The 25,191-nt window shown below is 40.7% G+C and overlaps 2 protein-coding genes across 4 annotated transcripts in view; one reads left to right on the forward strand and one right to left on the reverse strand.

The window, feature by feature from the left end:
* The window catches only part of LOC119912524 (trichohyalin-like), a 729,783-nt gene that overhangs the window by 81,504 nt on the left and 623,088 nt on the right, over nt 1–25,191 (reverse strand). The gene's annotated exons all lie outside the window — the stretch shown is intronic.
* Nucleotides 332–2,678, forward strand: LOC119912550 (low affinity immunoglobulin gamma Fc region receptor II-b-like). The gene is made up of 4 exons (XM_038731790.1): nt 332–458; nt 556–609; nt 937–1,197; nt 2,018–2,678. The coding sequence occupies exons 1-4, from the start codon at nt 428–430 to the stop codon at nt 2,272–2,274; spliced, it is 603 nt and encodes a 200-aa protein (XP_038587718.1). The 5' UTR covers nt 332–427; the 3' UTR covers nt 2,275–2,678.

Genomic DNA, 25,191 nt, shown 5'->3' on the forward strand with positions numbered 1-25,191 from the left:
TCCCGAGTACTGGGCTGCCACGCCAGGCCACACATCATAATCTGCCAGTCCCATACACCTCGCTCTTCAAACAAAGATACATTTTGGGAGCTTGGGTAGAGGTCTGTTGGAGAGAATTGACTTTGCTCACCCTTTTGTCTCCTGCTCCCCATTGTCAGTCTGTCAAGTCTACAGGCAGTGATGAAGAAGAAAAAAGGACACCATTACTGCTGGGTAAAGGTTAAAGGTTAAAGTTAAAAAAGGCTATCAGTGATGCTTACCCTCCACCCCCTAAGTGGGTGTTGATAATTGAAGATGAGAAACCACTGCTGTATGTTGAAGCCACGTGGCCCCGGCTTTTGCGTCAAGATCAGAAATAAACTGAACAGGAAGAGGAAGTTTTCACCTGCTGTAGTTCAGTCTTATGCTCAGTTAGCAGCAAGACACCATGGAGGCTACATCTCTCTGCTTCAGACTGTGTGAGTACTCAGTGTCAGTCTCAGGTTTCTTTTTTTTACATGCCTGAACATCGAAAGCACTTAACTGATGTACAGCTTTGCTCCTCTGTTTATCCAGTGATGCTTGAATTCTTTCTGGTGGAGACAAAAGCTCAGAATCATACTCAAAGTGGTGAGCAACAAAGAGAAAATCCTACAAATTATGTTCTTTTAAAAAAAAATCATTTTCTCCATCTACAGACTCAACATGAGGTTGAGTTTAACCCGTTAAATATGTCTATGCCTACAGTTTTCATAAATGAACCTCATCTCAAATTTGAAGTTAAATTTGATAGGTTAATACTGCATGTGAATACCAAAATGTGTCTTTAAAAAAGACTAGCTGTATCTGTCACAAGGTGGAGGTACTTCGATTTATTATTTATTTATTATTTGTCACAGACATCATAATTTCCCACTTTTGGATGTTTAATCTGAGACACTTTTTTCTCATTTTCAGATGCAGTTTTTCTTCGTATCACTCCAGACAGACTGCAGCACTTTGGATATGAGTCTGTCTCTTTTCATTGTGAGGGGACTGATGGTTCCACTCGATTGAGAGGGATCAGGAACAGAGAGGAATTTCAGCCGGTATGTGACATTACGAGGACGCCAACAGGATCTTGCACCATTAAACGAGCCTATCCAGGAGACAGTGGAGAATACTGGTGTGAGACTGATGGAGGAGAGAGAAGCAACAGTGCCAACATCACTGTCACTGGTCCGTTTATTGTATTTCTAAAGTCACTTCATGCACATTTTCAACCTGATGTTTCACATGTAGAACATTCAGTATGAAACTCAACTGATAAAACTCAATAATCCAGATTAGACTTTAAATGTATAATTAGTATTCAACGTACATTTTGCATTTAAAATGTTGACGGAAATATCAAAACATTTGAGAATGCTTGCTTCCCATGTGTAGTGATATTTGGGGTTGCTGCTTAGGCAGTTTTTAAGATTTGTGTGGTCTTCTAAAAAAATATTTTCATAATTATATTATGCTGACAGTCGCTGCCTGGTCTAAGTTTCGAAGCAACATTTGTTTGAGTGAATGAAACGCTAGATTTACTATATATAGCTCATGAGAGTCAAAAGGGGTGGTCAGGGTGTATGATGAACCTGCAAAGCAAAGGACCCGGGTTTGCATCCTAAGTCCAGTCTGTGTTTACGTTTAGGAAACAAAAGCACCGTAAAGTCACTGAGAACTTTTTCTCTATTAAACCAAGACCATGATGTTTCAATGTTAACTGACAACATTTCATCATTATGTTGACTGAAAACTTAATCTGGGTGTCATTATGCTTCTTTCAAAACACAAAACAAATTTGTCATAAATAAAATTAATTTCTAGTTGACAGGACTGTGTGTTTTTACTTTACTGTCCTGTGAACTTGTTGAGGTTTACCACCCTCACGAAGGGCCCCACTCAGATGGCAAGTTACTCATTAAGATTTGTTGGTCTTTTAGCTTTTCTAAAAAATAAATTTACCAAGCATAAGTGTCTGACATTTTATTTTATTTTTCACATTGTTCAGCTGGTCCTGTGATCCTGGAGAGTCCTGCTCTTCCTGTTTTGGTGGGACAAAATGTGGTTCTGCGCTGCAGACACAAGACAACTTCCACCAACACCAAAGCTGTTTTCTACAAAGATGACGTCCTCATTGAGAGCAGTCCTGCTGATGAGATGCCAATTAACAATGTTTCCAAGTCTGATGAAGGCGTCTACAAGTGCAGCATCCCTGGTGTTGGAGCGTCACCAGGAAGCTGGCTGGCTGTGAGAGGTGAGACATGATAGTGTTACAAAGCTAAAGATGATATTGTGCTAGTTGAATGGCCAGGATGGGAGCAGACTAGTCATGATGATGGCACCTTTCCTATGAAAGGTTCAGTTGTCTGGAGTTTGATAGACATTTTGTCAGACACTTGACCAGTGTTGAAAACATTGTGACCGTTAGCGAGTTAAATATTTACCAAATGCTTTACAGCCATCTGGACTAACATGACTTCACAGAGTTGAAAGGTGAAAGTTCAGTGACAGTTTCCTGTTGCATTTTTTTATTTATTTATGGCTGTTTGTTTTGCAGGTTTCAAATTCTATTTAAAATCTAAAATCTAAAAAGTTCATGGGTGGAATTTGTAATCTTACAGCAAATACAATTTCTATCATCTCTCCATCCCCTCCTGAAAAGACCCTCCCCAAAGCCACTGCTGCCCCTAAAGTCCTCGTCCTGCTGTGGGTAGTTGTCACCATTTTAACTCTGGGGCTGCTGGTGGTGGGATTCCATCATATTAGGAAACACAGAGGTAAAGAAAAGCAACGTCATCTAATCTGCTGCGTGTTAATAACTTCCTTAAAAACACTTAGAAAGAAGGCAACTATAGCCGTCAAGTTTAGGAAGGAGTGCATCATATCACACATTGGGTTTGATATTCATGTAACAGTTTACATAGTTAGAAATTGAATGACAAAGAACAGCAAAGTCACATTTGTGTGAATCATGTCCGCTGTGTCCAAAGAGAGCAGGTAATTAATCATTTTGGTTTTTGTGTCTCTGATGTCAGTGTTCTTGCTTCTCTATCCATCAGTGGTGCTCTGCTTTTCCTCAAAGATGGCAAAAGCAGCATCAAACTCCGGCAAGGACGATAAAATAGGTGAGGCTGTGTGTGCTGTGATTCAAGTCATTTTGATATATAGAAACTTTTAACCAATCAAAGGCTTTTTCAGTTCTGACTTACTATTTAACTCCTGGTTGTTGTAACATCAGTCGCTAAGACTTGGCCTCAGATGACTCAAATAACGACCGTGGTTGGCTTTGTGACATGAGGCCAAATGTGAGCGTCTGTTCAGTCACTTGGGAAGCGATGAAAGGACTGGATTTAAGTAGGAGAAAAGTGGTGTTGCAGACGTCCTCCCATGTTTAGAGATGGTTTCTCCACTTGGTTGTAGATGGTTACTTTGACTCACTTTTCAAAACATTTTTTCCCCCTATCCAAAATATGTACACTGTTGGAAAATGTTCCCTTGATTTTAACTACTTGGATAACTATGACCTGGATGACTGAGAATCCTTAGAGATAAAGCATTTTAAAGTAAACTGCTACAAATTAGCTAGTTCTATCTAGACCAAAGAGTTAAGACTTAAAATGAGACAAAATGTTATTTTTAAACCTAAAAGAACATTTATGGTCTATATTTATGCACATGTGTACTTATGTCTACCTGCCAACCTTCTGTTTCTGCATTTAATAATCTACATGTACTTTAGAATTTTTACACAAATGTTTTCTTTTGTGTTTCAGTCTCTGAAGACGATGCTGCAGATGACCCAAACAGTGTGACATATGCAGTTGTCGTCACAAAACAGAGAAGGGACAAAGGTTTACATGACTTTATGTTTAGATCTTTCTTTTCTATAACATGTGTGAGGAACACAACAAGACTTTACGTCTAAAGCACTGACACATTTTATAAGCACTTGTGTGCATCACTGCTCCTCATCTTGAAAGTGACAGTTGAGACGTGCTGCCCAACAGGACTGATGTCTGAATTATTTTTGAATCCTCTCTGTGTGTCATAGATGGTGTTTTGTTTTTAGACACAGAAGACGCTGCTGATAATTTGAGTCTTTGCCTCAAGACAAACCGCAGCAGAAAACCACAAAGACAAAAAGGTCTGTCAGTATGAGTATTTTAAGCTCTCTTATCTGTCTGTCTGTCAACCTCTTGCTTACTGTTGGTTTCTCTACTTCAGATGAAGATGAGTCCTCACATCAACCTGTTTACTCTTCTTTGACAATAAGTGCGAATCCACGAACTCACCGACCTGGTTTGTATATTATTAAATTGTTTTTTTGTTAATATTTCAGATATTTACGAAAACACAATTGCGATGCTCCCAAATTGTTATCTGTTTAAATCCGTATGTAACTAAGAAGTTATGGTTATTTTGACTCCATTAAACTTACTTCAAGGGGACTGTAGCTCACACTGTAATAAATGATCTGTCACACTGTTACATTTTATTTAAATTTAAATATTTTCTTTGGGCAAGTGAGCTGATGCTGTTCAGATTGTTGGTAGAAACTATGTGCTCAAAAGACCTCAAAAGAGCTTTTATTGGTAAAAAGAAACAGATGCTGACATAATATTTAGCAGTTTGGTTCAAAAAGTGGAAAAATCAATAACACAAACTTTTAAATTTAGTACACTCACAAGACAAAAGTCCCGGACAGAAAAATAGCAATATCTACGTGAAAGCTGTAGATCTGAAATCTCACTGCTAATAGCCCCTGTAAACTACACATGGTCCCTTTAAGACACAACAAATCTCATAAGCTGAATAGCATTTTTCACAACATGATCTAAAGAAATACTTGTCAGGGTAATCTCATGTTATAATGAATAGACCATATAGATATTTTATCTGGATGAATATCTTCAAGTCAAACTTTACATTTTCAGCCCCACCACTACCTTCCCAAGTGTGTGCTTGTGCGCATGCTCAAACTAATAAGGGAACCAAAACAGAGTCCGATACAAGGAGACCGCATCACACAAATGTGATGTTGAACTAAATAAAATAAATAAAATAACGTTCTAAAGAAACTACTTTTTAAAATGATCCTGGATGATAGTATTTTGTATTCATCACTCAATGTATCACGTTAGTTTACCATTGTTCATAGGAAGTAATGTGGCAAGTCAAAACAGGACAACTAATCAATGGATAATGCTAGATAGCGTTTTAGCTGGTAAGCTAACTAACTTGATCCATCTAACATCTTTCTCTTGCTATGCAGTAATGTTAGTTTACCTGTCCAACACATAAAATTTAGTTGTTGGTTTTTATCCATACAGAAGTTTTTCTGCAGGAGCGGATACTTTTTTGGTTTTAGCAGACTCAAATTTGTTAGTTGTGGTAATGTTGCTGTGTATAGAGTTCAGAATCAGTGAGCAAAAACTCTTCACGCATGAACATCACATGCATATATTTCGTGGAAAGTCTGACTTGAGGTTACAACCAGTTCACAAAAAGGCAATTAAAAGTGATTAATTTCATTACAAAACTACATACTGCCTCTTTAACATGAAATATGAATTCTACTTGTCTGTATTGCAGAATCTGAAGCCATGAATCGCACAGCAGCCACAGACTCAAGCTTAAAAGAGCAGGAAGTTATCTATTCTCCTATCAAAAAGGTAAGGGGGCTTTCACACCTGAAGTCCGCACCAAGATCCGGACCAAGAGATCGTTTTCGTTTTACAAACCTTTTTTTCTTTAACATAGTCTGATGGATGGATGATGAGATACTGGTTTGAGGGACACAAATGCATTGAATATCCCTCCTGTCATGCAGATTCATGTCTTAAACATTACCAAGATGCCCTTTCTGTTGGGACGTCTTCAGAGTGGCTGAGAAGGAAACCCCTTCAGTTTGTTTCTGAATGACTAAAAACTGAGCTCTTTGTCTCTCTATAGGGAAATGTTCAGGGCTCAACAAAACAATTAGTTTCATTGTCACTTAATCTTCTGATTAATCAATTAATAATTTTATTTAAAAATATTAATTAATAATCAGTTTGTTAACAAAATGTCAGAATATTTTGAAAAATGCACATCACACTTTCTAAATTATTGTCATCAATTTGCTTGTTTTTGCCCTTTTTAAATGTTTTTATGTCCTGTATGTTGTTACTGTCTGTTAAAACAGCTGTTGTGTTTCAGCTTCACCAATACATTTTTAAACAGTTAACAATTTTCTGGTGATCTGATACTAATCAATTAATCTTCAGTGATACTGATGAAACTGTAGCTTAGCCCCGTCCCGATCCTTCAGGTAATCAGGCCTGACTTGTATTTAGTCATCCATCTACCACATGTACCAAGATCATGTCAGTTCTTGACTGTTATATTTGAAAATTGAAACAAAAATTTTGATTAATTTTATTATAATAGGATTTCTAATCAGCATGAACAGCAGAAAGTAAGTGACTCTTGAGTCAAGAATATTTTACCACAGATTCAATCTTTGTGTTTTACAGGCCACAGAGAGCAGCAACACCTGACTGAGGAAGGGAGGAGAGACTCTGTTGGTGTCATTATGTTGCTATGTGTTGAACCTATTTGTGTATTTTTGAAGTCAGTCATTTCATTTGACTACATTACGTATAATTAGAATATTTCACTGTCATTGGAAATGGGAAGCAACAAAAATGTGTTCTCCGATATTTTCCTGCATCTACATCAAACCTATCATATTTCAAAATGTTGCCTCTATTATTTCTGTTCACTCTGTAACAAAAAATAATGTAAGAAACTTAAAACACACTTAAATAAATGAAAAGCCGTCATTCAATTGCACTTTGTACAGCTTTAAACTGAACTGAAAAACAATACAAAAGAATACTATTCACACACAGGCGATGTTTAGTCAGATGATCTGGTCAGACAGCACAGTTTTAACTCACAGTATCAGTGTCTATTTTATCAGTTAAACCACATTGTTGTATCTGCTCTGTCAGTTCCCACATCTGAAGATGCTGTTTCTAAGAAGTGTTGAAAAACACTCACTGTGGTCAACCAACATTTATTTTTATATTAGCTTAACCTGAAGCAACTGAAATGAGTTTAAAGTCACACTGATGCATGTAGTTTGTTTCAGTGAAGCAGGGAACATCAGCACAATTTGTGTAAGTATTACCCTAAAGGCTTGAATACATGTGTGCACTCCAGATATAGCTGCGGCTTGCTGACCATGTGGTTATCACAAACAACAGCTGACTTTTCGGCAGTTCTGAGTCCATGTATGTTGCTGAAAAGACTGTAGGTTAGAAGGGTCTATGCGAAGAAGAAGGAAGACATGGCTGGTAGTAACGTCCTCAAACAGAGTTGCTAAACACCTCATTTTACTTATCACCTCACTGAAGGAAGATATCTGTAGGCTTAAGGAGCAAAGCTTGTTGATCACTACCATCTGACTGGTCAACCAATAGGTAATTGACCCCTTGAGACACACACCCCCTCATTTGCATAATGAGGAAGAAATGTCAAGGCTAGATAGGAGGAGGAGAAGAAGATGCAAATGCAAAGGAAGAATAAAACACACTCATAATTAAATACATTTAAAAAGATTATGAGGGACAATAAATACATTAGGTAATTAATTCAAAGGTGAATAAATAAATAAAGAAACGATATAAACTTTTATGTCTAATTGTATAATTTAATGAATGCCTACTTTTATTATAAATATGTTTATTTATCTAATGAGCATTTATTTATTTCTGTATTTATTTTTTAACTCTGTCAGAATTGTGTCCATAGTTCTTGACTTAGCTCAGTGTCTTCAGTGCTGTGGCTGTCTTACTTCAGCAAACACACTCTTGTGGAAGTAAAGTCTTATACAGTATACAGTCATGTGTTGGTACAAAAAGAAAATAAAAAAAATGAATGAATGAATGCATCGCTATCCTGAAATGAGGGATGTTCCTGGTTTGTTGCACCATTCATATATTTTTTTAAACATTTCTGTCACATTATTATTTTTAAGGCTATTCAAATTTGACAAAAAAATTGTAAAATGCAAACGTAAAATTAATAACTATGCAGATTGGCCTGTTTCAGAATAATATATTAAAGGATTATAATTTGTGATGGATTAATGCATTTATTGTAAGTAGCCGGTATTGCTCATACAGCTCATTATCGCTCCATGTTAATGCCCCTGAATCTGAGCTTGGCTTTAACTCCAACAATCATTCTTCTGCATAAACGGGCTTGGAGTAGGGTTGGGTCAGGATGATTTGAGTCTCGGCATTTTATATCACAACAATGTGCCTCCAAAAATTAATCCACCTGCAGTTTAGCAGACAGTTGAGATACAAAGCCCCTTTTATCAATGTGGGATATTTTGTAGGTCCGAAGCTGTGCCACAGAGTGCCTAACAGTCACACCTCTACATGTGTCTGACCACTATTTCATTCAGTTCATGGTATGCCTTCAAGAAAAGCCCATTCTTCCAACAGCATTGGTCTCACACCACCGCAATCTCCGCAACCTGTCTCCAGCTCACTTTGCCTCAGTGGTAGCTTCCCCTCTACCATCCCTCAACACATTTTCCTCACTTGAGGTCAATAATGCCACACAATCTCTGTGCTCTACACTAAGCTCGTGCCTGGATAGCCTGTGTCCTCTATCCACCAAGCCTGCTCGCCCAAACCAGTCCCACCCGTGGCTAACTGATACCATCCGTGGGCTTTGTACTGATCTCAGAGCGGCTGAAAGAAAATGGGGAAAAACCAAAGACCCCGCCGACCTTAAGGGCTACCAATTGCTCCTATCCTCCTTCTCAACAAGCATCAGTGCTGCCGAAAACTGCATTCTATAATGACTGAATTAGCAGGTTTTTTGCAGCAGTCCTACTACATATTTTCCTCTGCCCTCCCAGGTCAGTGGTTGTTCACTCTCCTCGTTTACTCCTCTCACAGAGAGCGAAGTATCAGAACTCTTGACCCGTAGCCGTCCAACTACATGCCCACTGGACCCGATTCCTACGAATCTCCTCCAAGCCATATCTCCTACTGTGGTCCCGACAATCACTCACGTGATAAATACTTCTTTGGCTTCAGGAACCTTCCCGACCACTTTCAAAAGGGCTCGAGTTACACCCTTGCTCAAAAAGCCCTCACTTGACCCAACTCAAGTTGAGAACTATCGACCAGTGTCTCTCCTACTATTTTTATCCAAAACTATTGAACGGGCAGTATTCAAACAGGTCTCAGAAGTCCTCTCAGGGAATGACCTCCTAGATCCATACCAGTCTGGTTTTAAGAGTCCCCACTCTACTGAAACAGCTCTTCTGTCTGTAGCCCTAAGGTCAGCTAAAGCTGCAGCCCAATCCTCGGTTCTTATCCTACTTGACCTATCAGCTGCCTTTGACACAGTCAGCCACAGGATCCTGCTATCCGCTCTCTCAGCAATGGGCATCTCGAGTAAAGCGCTGCTGTGGTTCGAAACCTACCTCTCTGGGCGTTCCTACAATGTTTTGTGGCAAGGACAATTATCCTCCTCCCACTGCCTCTCCACAGGGGTGCCCCAAGGCTCAGTGCTAGGGCCCCTTCTCTTCTCAATTTACACCACCTCACTGGGGCTGATCATTCGCTCGCACGGCTTTTCTTACCACTGCTACGCAGACGATACGCAACTCTACCTATCCTTCCCGCCAGGCGATCCCACCATCTCGGCGCGGATCATGGACTGTCTATCGGACATATCTGCATGGATGAAGGCTTGCCACCTTCAACTAAACCTCTCTAAGACTGAACTCTTAGTCATTCCAGCCAAGCAATCTATCCACCATAACATCAAACTACAAATTGACTCCGCAACCATCACTCCAACCAAGGTGGTGAGAAACTTGGGTGTCATGATTGATGACCAGCTGTCCTTTTCAGACCACGTTGCTAGTCTCTCGGTCATGCCGCTTTGCTCTATACAACGTTAGGAAAATCAGGCCCTACCTCACTCAGTTCGCCTCCCAGCTTCTGGTACAGGCCATGGTTATCTCTCACATCGACTATTGCAATGCCCTCCTAGCAGGTCTTCCAGCTTGTGTGGTGAAACCCTTACAAATGGTTCAGAACGCAGCAGAGCCCAAAAGGACTCATGTCACTCCATTACTCAGTCACCTCCACTGGCTCCCCGTGGCCTCCAGAATCAAATTCACTAATGCTTGCATACAGAGTGACTACTGGGTCTGCACCCATCTACCTAAACTCCATAATACAAACTTACGTACCCCATTGATGTGATATGTACTATGAGCTCTTACTAGTATTTATTGCTGCTCTTATCTTGTATGTATTGTCAGTTGTAGATCTGTATTTGATGCTCTGTTGATGCTTGTATGTTGTTCCTCAAATGTAAGTTGCTTTGGATAAAAGCGTCTGCCAAATGAGTAAATGTAAATGTACATATAAGAGAGATATATAGAGATATATATAGAGAGAGATATATAGAGATATGTATGTATATATAGATGCATATATATATATATATATATATATATATATAGAGAGAGAGAGAGAGAGAGAGAGAGAGAGAGAGATATGTATATATATATGTGTATATATGTATATGTGTGTTTATATATTAATTAATTAAGGCTGTCAAATGATTAATAGCAACCAAAATAAAAGTTTGTGTTTACATTATATATGTGTGAGTATTGTGTATAATTATTTTGTATATATAAATGCACACACATATATTTAAGAAAAATGTGTTATTTTTATATAAAATGTTTATATTTATATAAAATACACATTATATATACATACAGACCAGGTCTGGCATATATATATATATATACAAGTCTATATACAGTATATACATGCAAATATTTCTTAAATACACATACAGGTGTGTGTATTTATATATTAAAAATAATTATACACTGTACACACACATATATTATGTAAACACAAACTTTTATTTTGGATGCAATTAATCGTTTGACAGCCCATATATATATACTGTTATGACCCTGGGGTCATATTTTGTTGTTTATCTCTCCTGGCACTGTCAGCTGTTATCCTCCATTAGAGTGTGTGTGTGAGTGTATGCAGGTACTGGAGAACAGGTGGACACACTGGATTGGTCTGGTTGAGCTGATTGGAGCCTCCTGATTGGGCATCTGGATGACAGCAGCCATCTTAAGCCCTACGGACAGGAACTCTGCCCCTCTCTCTGCCATTCCCAACCTGCCTGAGGACTGTGTGCTATGTCTGTGTTTATTGTACATAGTGAACGGTTGTGACTATATACTACTTAGATTGTAAGTAGTAACGTAGTCCTTCTGATTGTCTTATGACAACCTGGTTTTGTTGGCTTTGCCATTTTTGTTTCTAGGAAGCAATTTCCTTTTGTTGTAGCTATATTGTGTCAGCTACTAGCAGTGAGTAGGAGTGAGAAGCCCTTTCTTTTGTTTGCACCATTTTCTCCTGTTTTTGGACTTAGAAGCCTAGTTTTAGAGCTTTGTCTTTTCTTTACCTTTTGGTTTTGGGTTTAGGAAAGATTTAGGTTTTTTCTTAGTGTTTTGGTTGTTGTTTTGGGCACTGCTCATCTCCGAGGTATAATAAAAACTGCTAAATTGTATTTGTTGTGTACTGGCCTTGTTTGGGAATGGGAAGAGTGGGAGGCCACACATTTATGTTACCTCCAGGACACCCCTAGACCTTGGGACGTAACATAAATTGGGGGCTCGTCCGTTCTTGCTCGTGTTCTTTGTCATCGAATTAGGTAGGTTAGGTAAGTTGTTTCTTGTGTCTCTATCCGTGTGGTTGGCAGTTTTCTTTTGTAGTGGTGGCAAAATGGAGTTTAAATTAGAGGATTTTGCTACTAGTCCGTCGATTGATAAGTTGGATAAATGTAAGAAGACTGACCTGATTTTAGTGGGGAACTTTTTTGACGTGCAGTTTCCACTCAGTCTTAAGAAGCAGGAGTTAAAGGAGCTCCTATGCTTAAAGCTGACTGAAAGGGGTTTGTTTGGGGAGTTAACTCCTACAGAGGGGGATCCGGGTGATCGTGCTGGTATTGTTACCCCACTCCAAATAATACCTCCCCAAGGCCTTGCAGCTCAGACGAGCCCGACTGCAGAAGAGCTGAGGCTAACGCTGCAGATAAAAGAGGCAGAGGTGAGAAATCGGGAGTTGGAGGTGCAAGCCATGCATTTAAAGATAAGAGTTCTGGAGATAGAGCGGGGAGCCGCTACATCTGCCAGTTCTCCTACCTCACCATCACCCACTCCAAGACCCCAAGACAGCTTTGACGTGAGTAGGCACATTGCATTAGTTCCACCATTTAGAGAGTCTGAGGTAGACTGCTTTTTCAATGCTTTTGAACGTATTGCTGCTACACTGGATTGGCCAAAGAGAGTGTGGCCTCTGTTACTCCAATGTAAGTTAATAGGCAAAGCTCAGGAAGTCTGTACCTCTCTGTCCATTGAAGACAGTTTGAATTATGATGTTGTTAAAACCACTGTCCTTCGTGCCTATGAGTTAGTGCCAGAAGCATATAGGCAAAAATTTAGAGCTTGTGAAAAAACTGCCACCCAGACGTATGTAGAGTTTGCAAGAGAGAAAGGTACTCTTTTTGATAAATGGTGTCAGGCCAGTAAGATAGCAACGTTATTGGATCTGCGGGAACTTGTGTTGTTGGAGGAATTTAAGAATCGGCTCCCAGAGAAAATTGTCATGTATTTAAATGAACAAAAAGTCACTTCCCTTGCTGCTGCCGCTGTACTGGCGGATGAGTTTACCCTAACTCATAAATTTGTTCGTCGGGAGCCGACCTCAGTTGACCGTAAGGGTAACTCTCCTATGAGTTATCGTCGTAACCCCACTGCCACCACAGAAAGTCGGGAGTGTTTTTACTGTCATGAGCAAGGACACCTCATCGCTGCCTGCCCTTCTCTTAAAAGGAAGGAGCACAGTATGAATGCCAAAACACCCTCACCAATAGGGCTCATCCACACTTCACCCCACAAAAAGTTGAATCTGGTTAATGCTCAAAAAGACCACATTGACGAGGCTTTTAGGCCATTTGTGTCACAGGGTTTTGTTTCTCTGGTGGGTGAGGAAAAACAAATCCCTATCACTATCCTGCGGGATACTGGAGCCAAACAATCACTGATCCGTGATGGTGTTTTACCTCTCTCAGCTGAGACCTATTGTGGTGCAGACGTGTTGGCATGGGGAGTCAAAATGTGTGCAGTGCGGGCGCCGTTGCACTTCATTCAGTTGTTCTCCAGATTTGTGTCCGGGAAATTTAGAATTGCTATGCGCCCTCAGTTGCCGATAGCCGGTATAGACTTAATCCTCGGTAACGATTTGGCTGGCGGTAAAGTTTTCCCATCTCCCGAGGTGATCGAACATCCGATTGCGGATGAATGCGTTCCCGACACTGGGGTGCCTGACTTGACCCCGTTGTTTCCTGTTTGTGTTGTAACCCGTGCTCAAGCACAAAAGCTTGGCGACTTGGTGGATCTTAGCGACTCTTTCATGAGCGGCTCTGATCCAACAAGCTCCCATCACGATTGTAGAGAAAATGCACCTATCTGTGTGGAGCTTCAGCCTGATTATCAAAACCTAACCCTTGCTGTAGATAAAGAGCAGCTGATCAGAGCACAGAAAGCTGACTCTAGCTTAACCTCTTGCTTTTCTCTTGCAGAAAGCCAATCATGTGAAAAGTCTGTGTCCTACCTGGTTGAGGATGGTGTTCTTCTGCGGCACTGGTCTCCAAGCTCTGGTAGTACGCACGAGTCAGTGTCCCAAATTGTAGTGCCACAGGCATTCCGATCTCAGGTCTTAAGTTTGGCCCATGACCATTGCATGTCCGGCCACTTAGGCATAAGGAAAACGTACAATCGTGTGCTTCGTTATTTCTTCTGGCCTGGACTTAAATCAGATGTGGTAAAATTCTGTCGATCGTGCCACACCTGTCAGGTCTCAGGTAAACCGAATCAGGTGATTCCTCCTGCTCCATTAAGGCCCATTCCTGTCGTCGGAGAACCTTTTGAGCACGTTATTGTTGACTGCGTTGGTCCTTTACCTAAAACAAAGTCCGGTAACCAGTATGTCCTCACCATTATGTGTTCTGCCACTCGTTACCCTGAAGCCATTCCGTTGCGCTCATTGAAGGCCCGTGTCATTGTGAAAGCACTTGTTAAGTTTTTCTCCACTTTTGGTCTTCCTAAACGCATCCAAAGTGACCAGGGATCAAACTTTATGTCCAAAATCTTCGCCCAGGTTATGGCAGAGTTACATGTGGCACACAATACCTCCAGCGCTTACCATCCAGAAAGCCAGGGCGCATTAGAGAGATTTCACCAAACTCTAAAAGGCATGCTGCGCAAGTTTTGCACTGAGTCAAACAGTGAGTGGGATGAGGGGTTGCCGCTGTTGTTGTTTGCTGTGAGAGAAACGTCACAGGAATCCTTAGGTTTTAGCCCGGCTGATCTAGTTTTCGGTCACACTGTGCGAGGCCCATTACGCCTACTGAGAGAGAAGTGGCTCTCAGGTACCACTAGCCCTAGTGACAATATTCTGGACTACGTTAGTTCGTTCAGGGAGAGGCTACATCATGCGTGTGATGTTGCCCGTGACACACTCTCAAGTGCCCAGACAAAAATGAAAGTTACTTATGACAAAAAGTCTGTGGTGCGTATCTTTCAGTCCGGTGAGCGCGTACTAGTTCTGTTACCTGTCGTTGGTTCTGGTTTGCAAGCAAAGTTTTCTGGTCCTTATGTGGTCGATCGTAAACTTAGTGACACGGATTATGTAATCCGGACCCCTGATCGTAGAAGGAAAACTCGTGTGTGTCATGTCAACATGCTTAAAACCTATGTTGACCGTAATAATTCTGTTAGTTCACCCCTCGTGGTTGCACCTATGGCCTTAGTGTCAGTCGTTACATACAGTCCCAGTGATGATGGGCTGGATGACCGGCGTAGTTCTGTTTCCAGTGTGCGCCTTAGAAACTCTGAAATATTGACAGACTTAGACACACATTTGGTGCATCTGTCTGATTCTGCTAGGACTGATGTTAGTGAGCTCATTAAGGCTCATCCAACTCTTTTCGGGGACATTCCCATGCAGACCAATGTGCTAAGTCATGATGTTGATGTAGGCGATCATCAACCCATAAAACAGCATGCATATCGTGTCAATCCAACAAAACGTGCATTAATGCAGCAGGAGGTAAAGTACCTCCTTGACCACGGTTTTGCTGTCCCCAGTAGTAGTTCCTGGAGTTCCCCTTCACTGCTGGTCCCCAAACCTGACCAGACCCCACGTTTTTGCAATGATTATCGAAAAGTCAATGCTGTTACCAAACCAGATTCTTTTCCACTTCCACGCATGGATGACTGTGTGGATCGAGTAGGGTCAGCAAAATATGTCACCAAATTGGACCTACTAAAAGGCTACTGGCAGGTCCCACTTACTCAACGCGCCTCTGACATAAGTGCCTTCGTCACTCCGGATCATTTCCTCCAGTATACAGTCATGCCATTCGGTCTGAGAAATGCCCCTGCAACTTTCCAGCGGTTGATGAATACAGTCCTATGTGGGGTTGCAAATTGTGAAGTTTATTTGGATGACATCGTGGCCTATTCGTCAACTTGGTCTGATCACATGAGGACCCTCAGAGTGATTTTTGAACGCTTGTGCGCTGCTTCCCTTACACTCAATCTGGCTAAATGTGAGTTCGGGAAGGCTGTTGTTACCTACTTAGGTAAAAAGTAGGTCAAGGTCGTGTCTGCCCAGTTACTGCCAAAGTACAGGCAATCTTAGATTTTCCAGCTCCTCAGACACGTCGTGAGCTCCGTCGTTTTCTGGGGATGGCTGGGTACTACCGTGCGTTCTGCAAAAACTTTGCTGATGTGGTAGCTCCTTTAACCAGTTTGGCAAGTCCCAAAACTCTTTTCCAGTGGTCAGAAGAATGTCAGATGGCTTTCGAGGCTGCCAAAGTTCTCCTCTGCAGTGAGCCTGTGCTCGCCGCCCCAAACTTCACTCGTCCATTTAAGCTGGAAGTAGATGCCAGTGCGCTTGGTGCGGGTGCAGTGCTCCTGCAGGAGGATGTGCGAGGCATTGATCACCCCATTTGCTACTTTTCCAAAAAGTTCAAAAGACACCAGCTGCATTACAGCACCATTGAGAAGGAGGCCTTATCATTGCTGTTAGCATTACAACACTTTGAAGTGTACCTTGGGTCTAGCCATGTGCCAGCCATCGTCTTCTCTGACCACAACCCCCTGGTGTTCTTGACTCGAATGCAAAATAGCAACCAGCGTCTCATGCGCTGGTCCCTATTACTGCAGGACTTTAATATTGAGGTTCGTTACAAAAAGGGTTTAGAAAATGTTATGGCTGATGCTCTCTCTAGGTCTCATTGAATCAAACCTTTTTCTTAAGAGGAAAATGTTTGATCTTGGGTGGGGAGGTGTTATGACCCTGGGGTCATATTTTGTTGTTTATCTCTCCTGGCACTGTCAGCTGTTATCCTCCATTAGAGTGTGTGTGTGAGTGTATGCAGGTACTGGAGAACAGGTGGACACACTGGATTGGTCTGGTTGAGCTGATTGGAGCCTCCTGATTGGGCATCTGGATGACAGCAGCCATCTTAAGCCCTACGGACAGGAACTCTGCCCCTCTCTCTGCCATTCCCAACCTGCCTGAGGACTGTGTGCTATGTCTGTGTTTATTGTACATAGTGAACGGTTGTGACTATATACTACTTAGATTGTAAGTAGTAACGTAGTCCTTCTGATTGTCTTATGACAACCTGGTTTTGTTGGCTTTGCCATTTTTGTTTCTAGGAAGCAATTTCCTTTTGTTGTAGCTATATTGTGTCAGCTACTAGCAGTGAGTAGGAGTGAGAAGCCCTTTCTTTTGTTTGCACCATTTTCTCCTGTTTTTGGACTTAGAAGCCTAGTTTTAGAGCTTTGTCTTTTCTTTACCTTTTGGTTTTGGGTTTAGGAAAGATTTAGGTTTTTTCTTAATGTTTTGGTTGTTGTTTTGGGCACTGCTCATCTCCGAGGTATAATAAAAACTGCTAAATTGTATTTGTTGTGTACTGGCCTTGTTTGGGAATGGGAAGAGTGGGAGGCCACACATTTATGTTACCTCCAGGACACCCCTAGACCTTGGGACGTAACTATATATATATATATATATATATATATATATATATATATATATATATATATATATATAATATATATATATATATATATATAATATATATATATATATATATATATATATATATATAATATGGAATATAGAATGTCCTTTTCAGTGGCCATCAGGCATAAACATCTCAAGCCTGTTTCCAGACAGGCTGCTTCGGAGTCTGCTTTTAATGAACTTGAGTGTAGAGAATGTTCTTTCACAGGCAACCTGAGTGAGAGAGAGGGTCAGCAGGTACTTGTATGCCAGCCCAAGGAGACAGTAGGCATCAGACAGTATGTTGAACCGCCTGAGAATTTGATAGCAGCACAGTGGGCAATTTTTGCAAGAATCACAGCTTTTGGTCACAATTTCACTTTCTTCGTCCCATTCTTCAGATCTGTCCTTTGCTGTTCTGGTCCTGTAGTCATCTACATGTGATGTCTTAAGCCTTTCCCACTGTCCTGCAAAACTTTTCAGTTCTGACTGAAGGTTATTTACTGTAGCCCTGCTGTCAAATTTGAGGAGACATGTGCTGAGGTTTTGAAGTGCATTACTAGGAAGAGAAACTGTTCTGACCTGGCTAAACTTCCTGGGGTCCAACCATGCCAAATCCGCAACAAGAGGGCCATTTGTGACAAATCGTCTGTGGATTGCTTCAATAACTGTGTCCAGGATGGTGTTGTGCACTTTCACCTCATATGTTTTCTCAGCATTGATTTGCAACTCATCTTAAGTCATCTCTCCGGCCATGTGTTTTGTCTTCTTGGCTCTCTTTACAGGTAGTGCAGCCTCCACTTCCATGTCTGTGTTGTCCTCCCTCTCCTCGAGTTTCTGATTTGTCTGTTTCACAAATGTGTCTGCAGCTGCCTTCACAGTTGGGAAGTCCCTGGCGATACTTTTGAGGCTATCTTGTGTGGCAGTCACCATATGATGGGCAGAGAGAATGTCCATCGCCGTTGACTGGAGGTACTTTGCGGAGGAGTTGTTTGCTCAAACACTCTAAGAAATATCTGTGCTGTAAAGACAGTTTTATGCTTCAAGAGACACTCTTTAAAGCCTTGTGCTTTGGCACGAACAGCTGGCTTTTCTTTTTCCCTCTTTTCAATGGCTTCCAGCGTGAGCACTACATCAATGAAGAGGCCATCATCTGGTTTTCAAAAATGTCCAAAGATTTTTTGGAGGACATCATGCTTGGCCCACCACCGTGTCTCACCTATTGGACTGAGGCGTCTGTGTCTTGTCTCTTCTTGGGTTTGTTTCTCCCACAGATTAACCCTGTGATAGGAGTCCTTGATGAACACAGCTATGTCATTAAGTAAATTAAAGAGTGATCCACTTTCAATGACACTTTGTGTTGTGTCAGCAAGCACAAGATTAAGTATGTGTGCATAGCACCACACATGCACATGAGTTGGAGACTGGGCAGTCATAAGTGCTGAAAAGCCTTTGTACTGGCCCTGCATATTTGAAGCACCATCTGTTGCATTCCCAATGCACATGGCCTTGTCCAGATTCAGATGCTGTAAAACTCCAGAAAGCAAGTTTACAAAGTACTGCCCCGTGGATGCTTCGCACCTCACTATGGAGACAAGCCTCTCCTGCACAGCCTCAGTAACATACCTGATAATTACTGAACACTGATCATAACCTGTGATGTCTTGGGTTGTGTCCAGCTGAACAGAGAACATCCCAGCTCTCTGGACATCACTGGTAATGCTCTCTTGAATGAAATGGCCAATTGCATCAATCACTGAGTTGACAGTTGTTTTGGAGAGTAGGGTGACGAGAGACCCTCTACCTCTTGATCCACTGGACTGATGCAACTTCTTGCTTTTTTCAATGCAGTCATTCAAATGTTCTCTAAGGCACATATCATACTTGCCTAATAACACAATCAGTTCCAGAAAGTTACCATGATCGATAGTGTTATCACCCAAAGTGTATGCAGCCTCATTCTCCACATGCCTATAGCTGAGTCCCCTCTTCCCTAGTACTTTGACCACGTCCACTATACGCTCCAAAACTTGCCGTCTCAACTGACTGCCAGCAAACAAGCTGCTGATGTTGCCTTTTGAGCACCTTAAGAAAAAAGCTTCAGCACAGGTCTGGTGTGTAGTGTTCTTTTCATGCTCCTCTGCGCGCAGATGTACATGTCGCCAGTCATTCATGCCTGTTATAAATGCGCTGGTGTCAGTCCGCCTTGTAAATGCCAGACACACAAAGCAGAACAATAAATGGCGTTCTTTGCAATAAGTAAGCCACTTCCTGCTGGTGCCATCTTTACGGCTGAACACCCTCATCACTACTGCATTGCTGGTGTTCTGCTGTGGGTGGTAATCTAAGAATGCCTGCAATATGGCGGTTTCAGGGCGAGCAAAGTAATCTATGCCCTGGCTCTCACTCTCCTGGTCTTCCAACTCTCTCTCTTGCTCAATCTCTTTCTCTTGCTCCATCTCTCTCTCCTGCTCTTGCATCTCTCTCTCCTGCTCCATCTCTCTCTCCTGCTCTTGCATCTCTCTCTGCTGCTCTTGCATATCTCTCTCCTACTACATCTCTCTCTCCTGGTCCATCTCTCTCCTGCTCTTCTGTCTCCTCTGTCACAGACTTCTCCACTTGTGATGATGGATCAACCTGGTGTAACATGTAAGGATTGGCACAATTTGTTGAGATTTTGGGGAGTTCCTCAATAACAAGGTGACCAAAGACTGCATTACAATGATCAGTGATAAAATTGCCTAATTACTGTTTAATAATATCAAACATAAATGAAATATAATTAGTATTATCAATATAACAATAATGTACCAAATGCAATATGTTTATTTTTAACCTTTAATTATTAAAGGTTACAAGTAGGGTGGCCCCATACCATACCACAGTTATAACATCAAGGTCCAAAAATATTTAAAATTGTTTGGAAAAACGCAGACACTAAATAATAACATGGCGGCACACAACAGTGCAGCGGCTTCTCAAGCTCCCGGTATCAAGCCTTATTATCATAATTATTACCTGCTGCTGACCCACCACTTTTTGAAACATTGAGGCACGGATGTACCTAATACAAATAAATAAAACATCTCCAGTTAACTAGCAGAGCATTCATTTATTTTGCGCTATTAAATAAGAGATCTAGTGCTTAAATCTGTTGGGTAACACTTTAGAATAAGGTTCCTTCGTTAATGAATAACTACACAAGAACCAATGAGTAACACAATATTAACTATTATTAACTAACAAGACACTCTGATTAACTAACTAGTAAGTAATAGTGCACAGGTGAAAGTGGTACTTCACTATTAACTAATCAATAACTACTTTTTTTTTAATACTTCCCAGAGAACTACATTATCCCAGAGAAAAAGTTTATTAACAATCTAGTAACTACTATTAACTAAAATAAACTCTTATTAACGAATTAGTAAGTAATAGCTCACAGATGAAAGTATTACTACATACTTCTGTGGGAATTACTAATTATTTGGATCTGTATTATAAAGTGAAGACCATGGGAACTAACTAGTAATGACTCAAGTGTTACTAAAGACATTTTCTAAAAGTATACTAAAGTTCACCAAAAATCTCAAATGCTTGAAATGACTTTAGTGTTTGGTTGCACAAATCATGACTAGATCATGTAGTAACACTTGAGTCATTACTAGTTAGTTCCCATGGTCTTCACTTTATAATACAGATCCAAATAATTAGTAATTCCCACAGAAGTATGTAGTAACACTTTCATCTGCGCACTATTACTTACTAATTCATAATCAGAGTTTCTTTTAGTTAATAGTAGTTACTAGATTGTTAATAAACTTTTTCAGTAGTTCTCTGGGAGGTATTAAAAAAATAGTAGTTATTGATTAGTTAATTAATAGTGAAGTACCACTTTCACCTGTGCGCTATTACTTACTAGTTAATCAGAGTTTCTTGTTAGTTAATAATAGTTACTAGATTGTTAATATTGTGTTACTCATTGTGGCTCGCGCACATTCTTCACTCGGACGCGCGCTTCATCGCAGTCGGAGACTCTATTCGTTCCGGTGAAATCACAAAATAAAATGCACACAAACGGTTCTCTGCTTGATGTAGACTGTCTGTACCACTGATGAACATATTCGGTTTTGATGAGAGAGAGAAAAAAAACTATATGAGCGCAGATTAGAACCGGATCATCGATGGATGCATTTATTTACGGGTTGAGAGAGGCTGCACCTAAACTTGGTTTATAATCTGACCCAGATATAGACTGCAGCTCATAACTTCTTACCTCAAGTTCAGTTTTGCCACTTGGACCGGCGGCCGCCTCGGGTCTCTCCTCCTCCTGCTTCCCCTTTCCCTCTTCAACCTGCTGGCCTCCATCACTTGCTAATTTTACTGAAGTGGAAGCTCCACTATAGCCACCACCAAACAACTGTGATATTTTAGCACATTTGGCAGCATCTGCCTGAAGGGCTAGTTTCTTTTTGGCCCTAATTTTTTCGGAGCCTCCTTTACGTTTTTTGTTCTCCATTTTTGTTCAGCAGCAATAATATGTGATTGCTCATTGCTGATCCGTTGAAGGGGGAGGATGCATCTGACCTCCTCGGCTATAATTGGTCCAGCCCAGAGTCGATCATGAACAATTGGCCAATCCACCACCTTTAATAGTTTATACCGTTGCAAAAACAAAAACAAAAAAAACATCGGCCCACAAAAGAAGAAAATGCCCGATGTGCGAGTTTATAGGCCGTTCAGACAAAAAATAAAAATAAATAAATAAAAATAAAATAATTAATTAAAGTATGTACCGACCCACAAAGCACGTCGGCCCATCGGGCAAATGCCCGAAATGCCCGATGGCCAGTCCAGCCCTGGTCTTACCCCAATCAGCAGCGACTTGTATAAACGCCGGGGGTCGGCCACCTGGCAGCAAAGACACCGAGGGACGTGAAAACCTTTGATTTTAACTCTGGTTTACCAACTGCAACTTGCTCACGCAGTAAATTTAGTTTGAAATTGCAAATGCAAATGCAACTTCCATGTTTACCCACAGGAACGGACTGGGAGTAAAAAATTGCCCTGGACTTTGATCCAGACCGGCCCACCATAACAGTCTACTGTATAATCCACCAAGGCCGCCCTGCTAATGCACGCACATACAAACAGGACCAGCCTCTAATAAACCACTTAGCAGCATCACAGCCATTGATCACTATGGAAGGAGGCTAGTACTTTAAAAAGGCATGGCCGTAACCAGCTACCAGGTCACCCAGGTCCGGACCTCCGTAATTATATTTAGTCTATAGCCTATTAACAAAACAAATTTAAATAAAAACTATTGAAACAAGCTCAACTTAAATAAAGGCTTTAGGACCATGTGGACGCAGCTGATTACACAAGGGCATCACTTTGTATTGGAAAGTGGTGGGGACATTTAAGGCCTCATATTAGTTGTGTGACAAAACCCTTAGTCCACCAGACCTGAGAATGCACAAAATTATTATGAGAACAAGACAACAAGATACCCTAATGCAATTTTGAAGAAATATTATTGATAAAATTGGCTATTTGATTTGGGGGGTCTGGGGGTCCTACCTTAGAAGATTTTGAGCATTAAACCTTTAATTTCCTGCATTCTAGAGACATTTTCTGCAAATGTCTTTATTTATATGAAGGGAAACAAAAAGCATGTGGACGGTGACAATTCTGAATATAAAAATATACAGTAACCCATATTTTTATTTATTGATTTAAGTGTAACAACAAGGTAACTACAATAAAGTCATAATTTAAAGCACTTTTATTTTATTTATCAGGTTTGGCAGAATAATTACATAAAATCTAACATGCAAAGAAAATAAATGTATTTAAATACAAACTAGCCTATATGAATGACATGTGGCCACGTGGAAATCTAAACCAAACATTGTGATTCTGTCTGGTTTCCATGAATAAACTCAGTTTCATGTCAGAATGTGGATGTTTCCCCCATATGAGAAAAAAATGACCCCAAAATGCCCCTTTCATAGCCTAAATAAAAAAGGATAATAATCAGAGTTCCCCAACATGTGGGCACCTTTCAACAGAAAAATTGTGATGCTGTAGGCCTACCCTCCAAGGTGCCCCTATGTGCAAACACTGTGATGTGGTGCTTATAGGTGCCCCTGTGTTTGGGGGAAAAAAACAAAGGCAGTGCTCTAATGGGCAACCTTTCCATAGAAAGTGTGAAAGTGCTCTCTAGTGCTGATCGGCCACCAGTGTTTCACGTTGAATGTCTTTGCTGAACTTAGACCCTGTTGCCAGGTAACTGATCACTAGTATAAAATATTACAGCTGCAAACAAAACTATCAGGAACAATAACAATGTTTCTTTGTTGTGTCAGCATCTTGATAGGCTCACTGTCTTACTACAGGAGGAAGAACAGGACCTTTTAGCAATTTGTGTTACATCTATCAGGCCTCAGAGAGATAAAAGGAGACACAGGGACATAAAAAAATGACATCTGGGGCTTTCTGTGAAATTAGCTACACAATATTTTTGTCTGATATTTCCTGATTACTTCTGTTTTATATTCTTCTTACTTAACTTCAGTAACAACTTCCACCACATTTATTTGGCACCTGTTGGTGCAAGTTACTGTATATATTAAGATTTTACTATGTGTTGTTAAAGAATAAATAAGCCAAAAGTATATAAAACTGTTAAATTTAGCTTCACCTTCAGCTGCAACATTAAATGCTGCTGGCACACTACAGCTTTAGGTTAGTATAATACTGTGGTAATGTAGTAGTAATATAATATCACATTCTTGTACAATAAGGACTTTTACCTGTGATACTTTAAGCATGTTGATAAGACTTTCACAGATGTAGGATTTCCTCATGGAGTATACTTACATTGGAGTACTGCTACTTGTATCTAAAGAAAAGTTTGTAATATTTTTTTCAAACACTGCGTTGTAGACACCCAGAGGGACATTATTATCATTGAGAGGGAAGAATGTTTAACCAGACACAGACACAACCATATCACCACAATATCAAGAGCAAGAAAATATCTTGCTTGCTATAAACACAAACTCAGAGACATTAAACTCAAAGTGGTGAGCGACAAAGAGAAAATCATACAAACTATTTTTTAAACATTTTCTTTACATCATTCTCTCCAGCTACAGAATCAACATGAGGTTTCATGTTGTTCCAAACAGACTGCAGGTCTTTCAGTACGAGTCCGTCTCTTTTCACTGTGAGGGTCTTGATGGCTCCGCTCAGCTGAGAGGGATCAGGAACACTGAGGAGTTTATTAAAGTATGTGATAATAAAGAGACGCCAACAGGATCTTGCACCATTAAACGAGCCTATCCAGCCGACAGTGGAGAATACTGGTGTGAGACTACAGGAGGAGAGAGAAGCAGCACTGTGAACATCACTGTCACTGGTATGTTTACATTTCTATAAAAAGTCACTGCTTTAAATCCATGAGATTAACTGTGAACATTAATAGATATGTTGATTTACAGCTTTTTTAAAAGATGGTTTTGTCAAGTTTAAACAGATTTCAATCTCCACAGCGAACACTTTCAGTTTTGAAGACTTTTGTTTTTCAGCTGGTTCTGTGATCCTGGAGAGTCCTGCTCTTCCTGTGATGACTCTGCGCTGCAGAAACAAGAAGACTTCTTCTCACCTCCCAGCTGATTTCTATAAAGATGGCCTCCTCATCAGGAACAGCTCTACAGGAGACATGATCATCCACAGTGTTAACAGGTCTGATGAAGTCAGATCACCAGAGAGCTGCTTGGCTGTCAGAGGTGAAACACTGTTTAAATTTTAAACAGCTCAAATTAATTTTAGCAGACCTGCAGTGGAGGATAGCTCAACTATTCATTGCTGGCAGAGAAATGCTACATCATCTCAGAAACAAACTGTTACATATTGATAATGCTGCCATGGTGTTACAGAAGATATCTTCTATTGTCTGTGCAGCTCTTCACATAAT

Source organism: Micropterus salmoides, unplaced genomic scaffold, assembly GCF_014851395.1.
Source record: "Micropterus salmoides isolate LMB-PRFRI ecotype aquatic unplaced genomic scaffold, ASM1485139v1 Ms_hic_scaffold_2, whole genome shotgun sequence".
Lineage (NCBI taxonomy): Eukaryota > Metazoa > Chordata > Actinopteri > Centrarchiformes > Centrarchidae > Micropterus > Micropterus salmoides.

Excerpts from the sequence above, each read along its gene's own strand:
- LOC119912550 (XM_038731790.1), top strand. The coding sequence starts at position 428 with ATGGAGGCTACATCTCTCTGCTTCAGACTGT. Across the intron at positions 610-936 it reads TCAGAATCATACTCAAAGTG|ATGCAGTTTTTCTTCGTATC; the intron begins GTGAGCAACAAA and ends TCTCATTTTCAG. Across the intron at positions 1,198-2,017 it reads TGCCAACATCACTGTCACTG|CTGGTCCTGTGATCCTGGAG; the intron begins GTCCGTTTATTG and ends CACATTGTTCAG.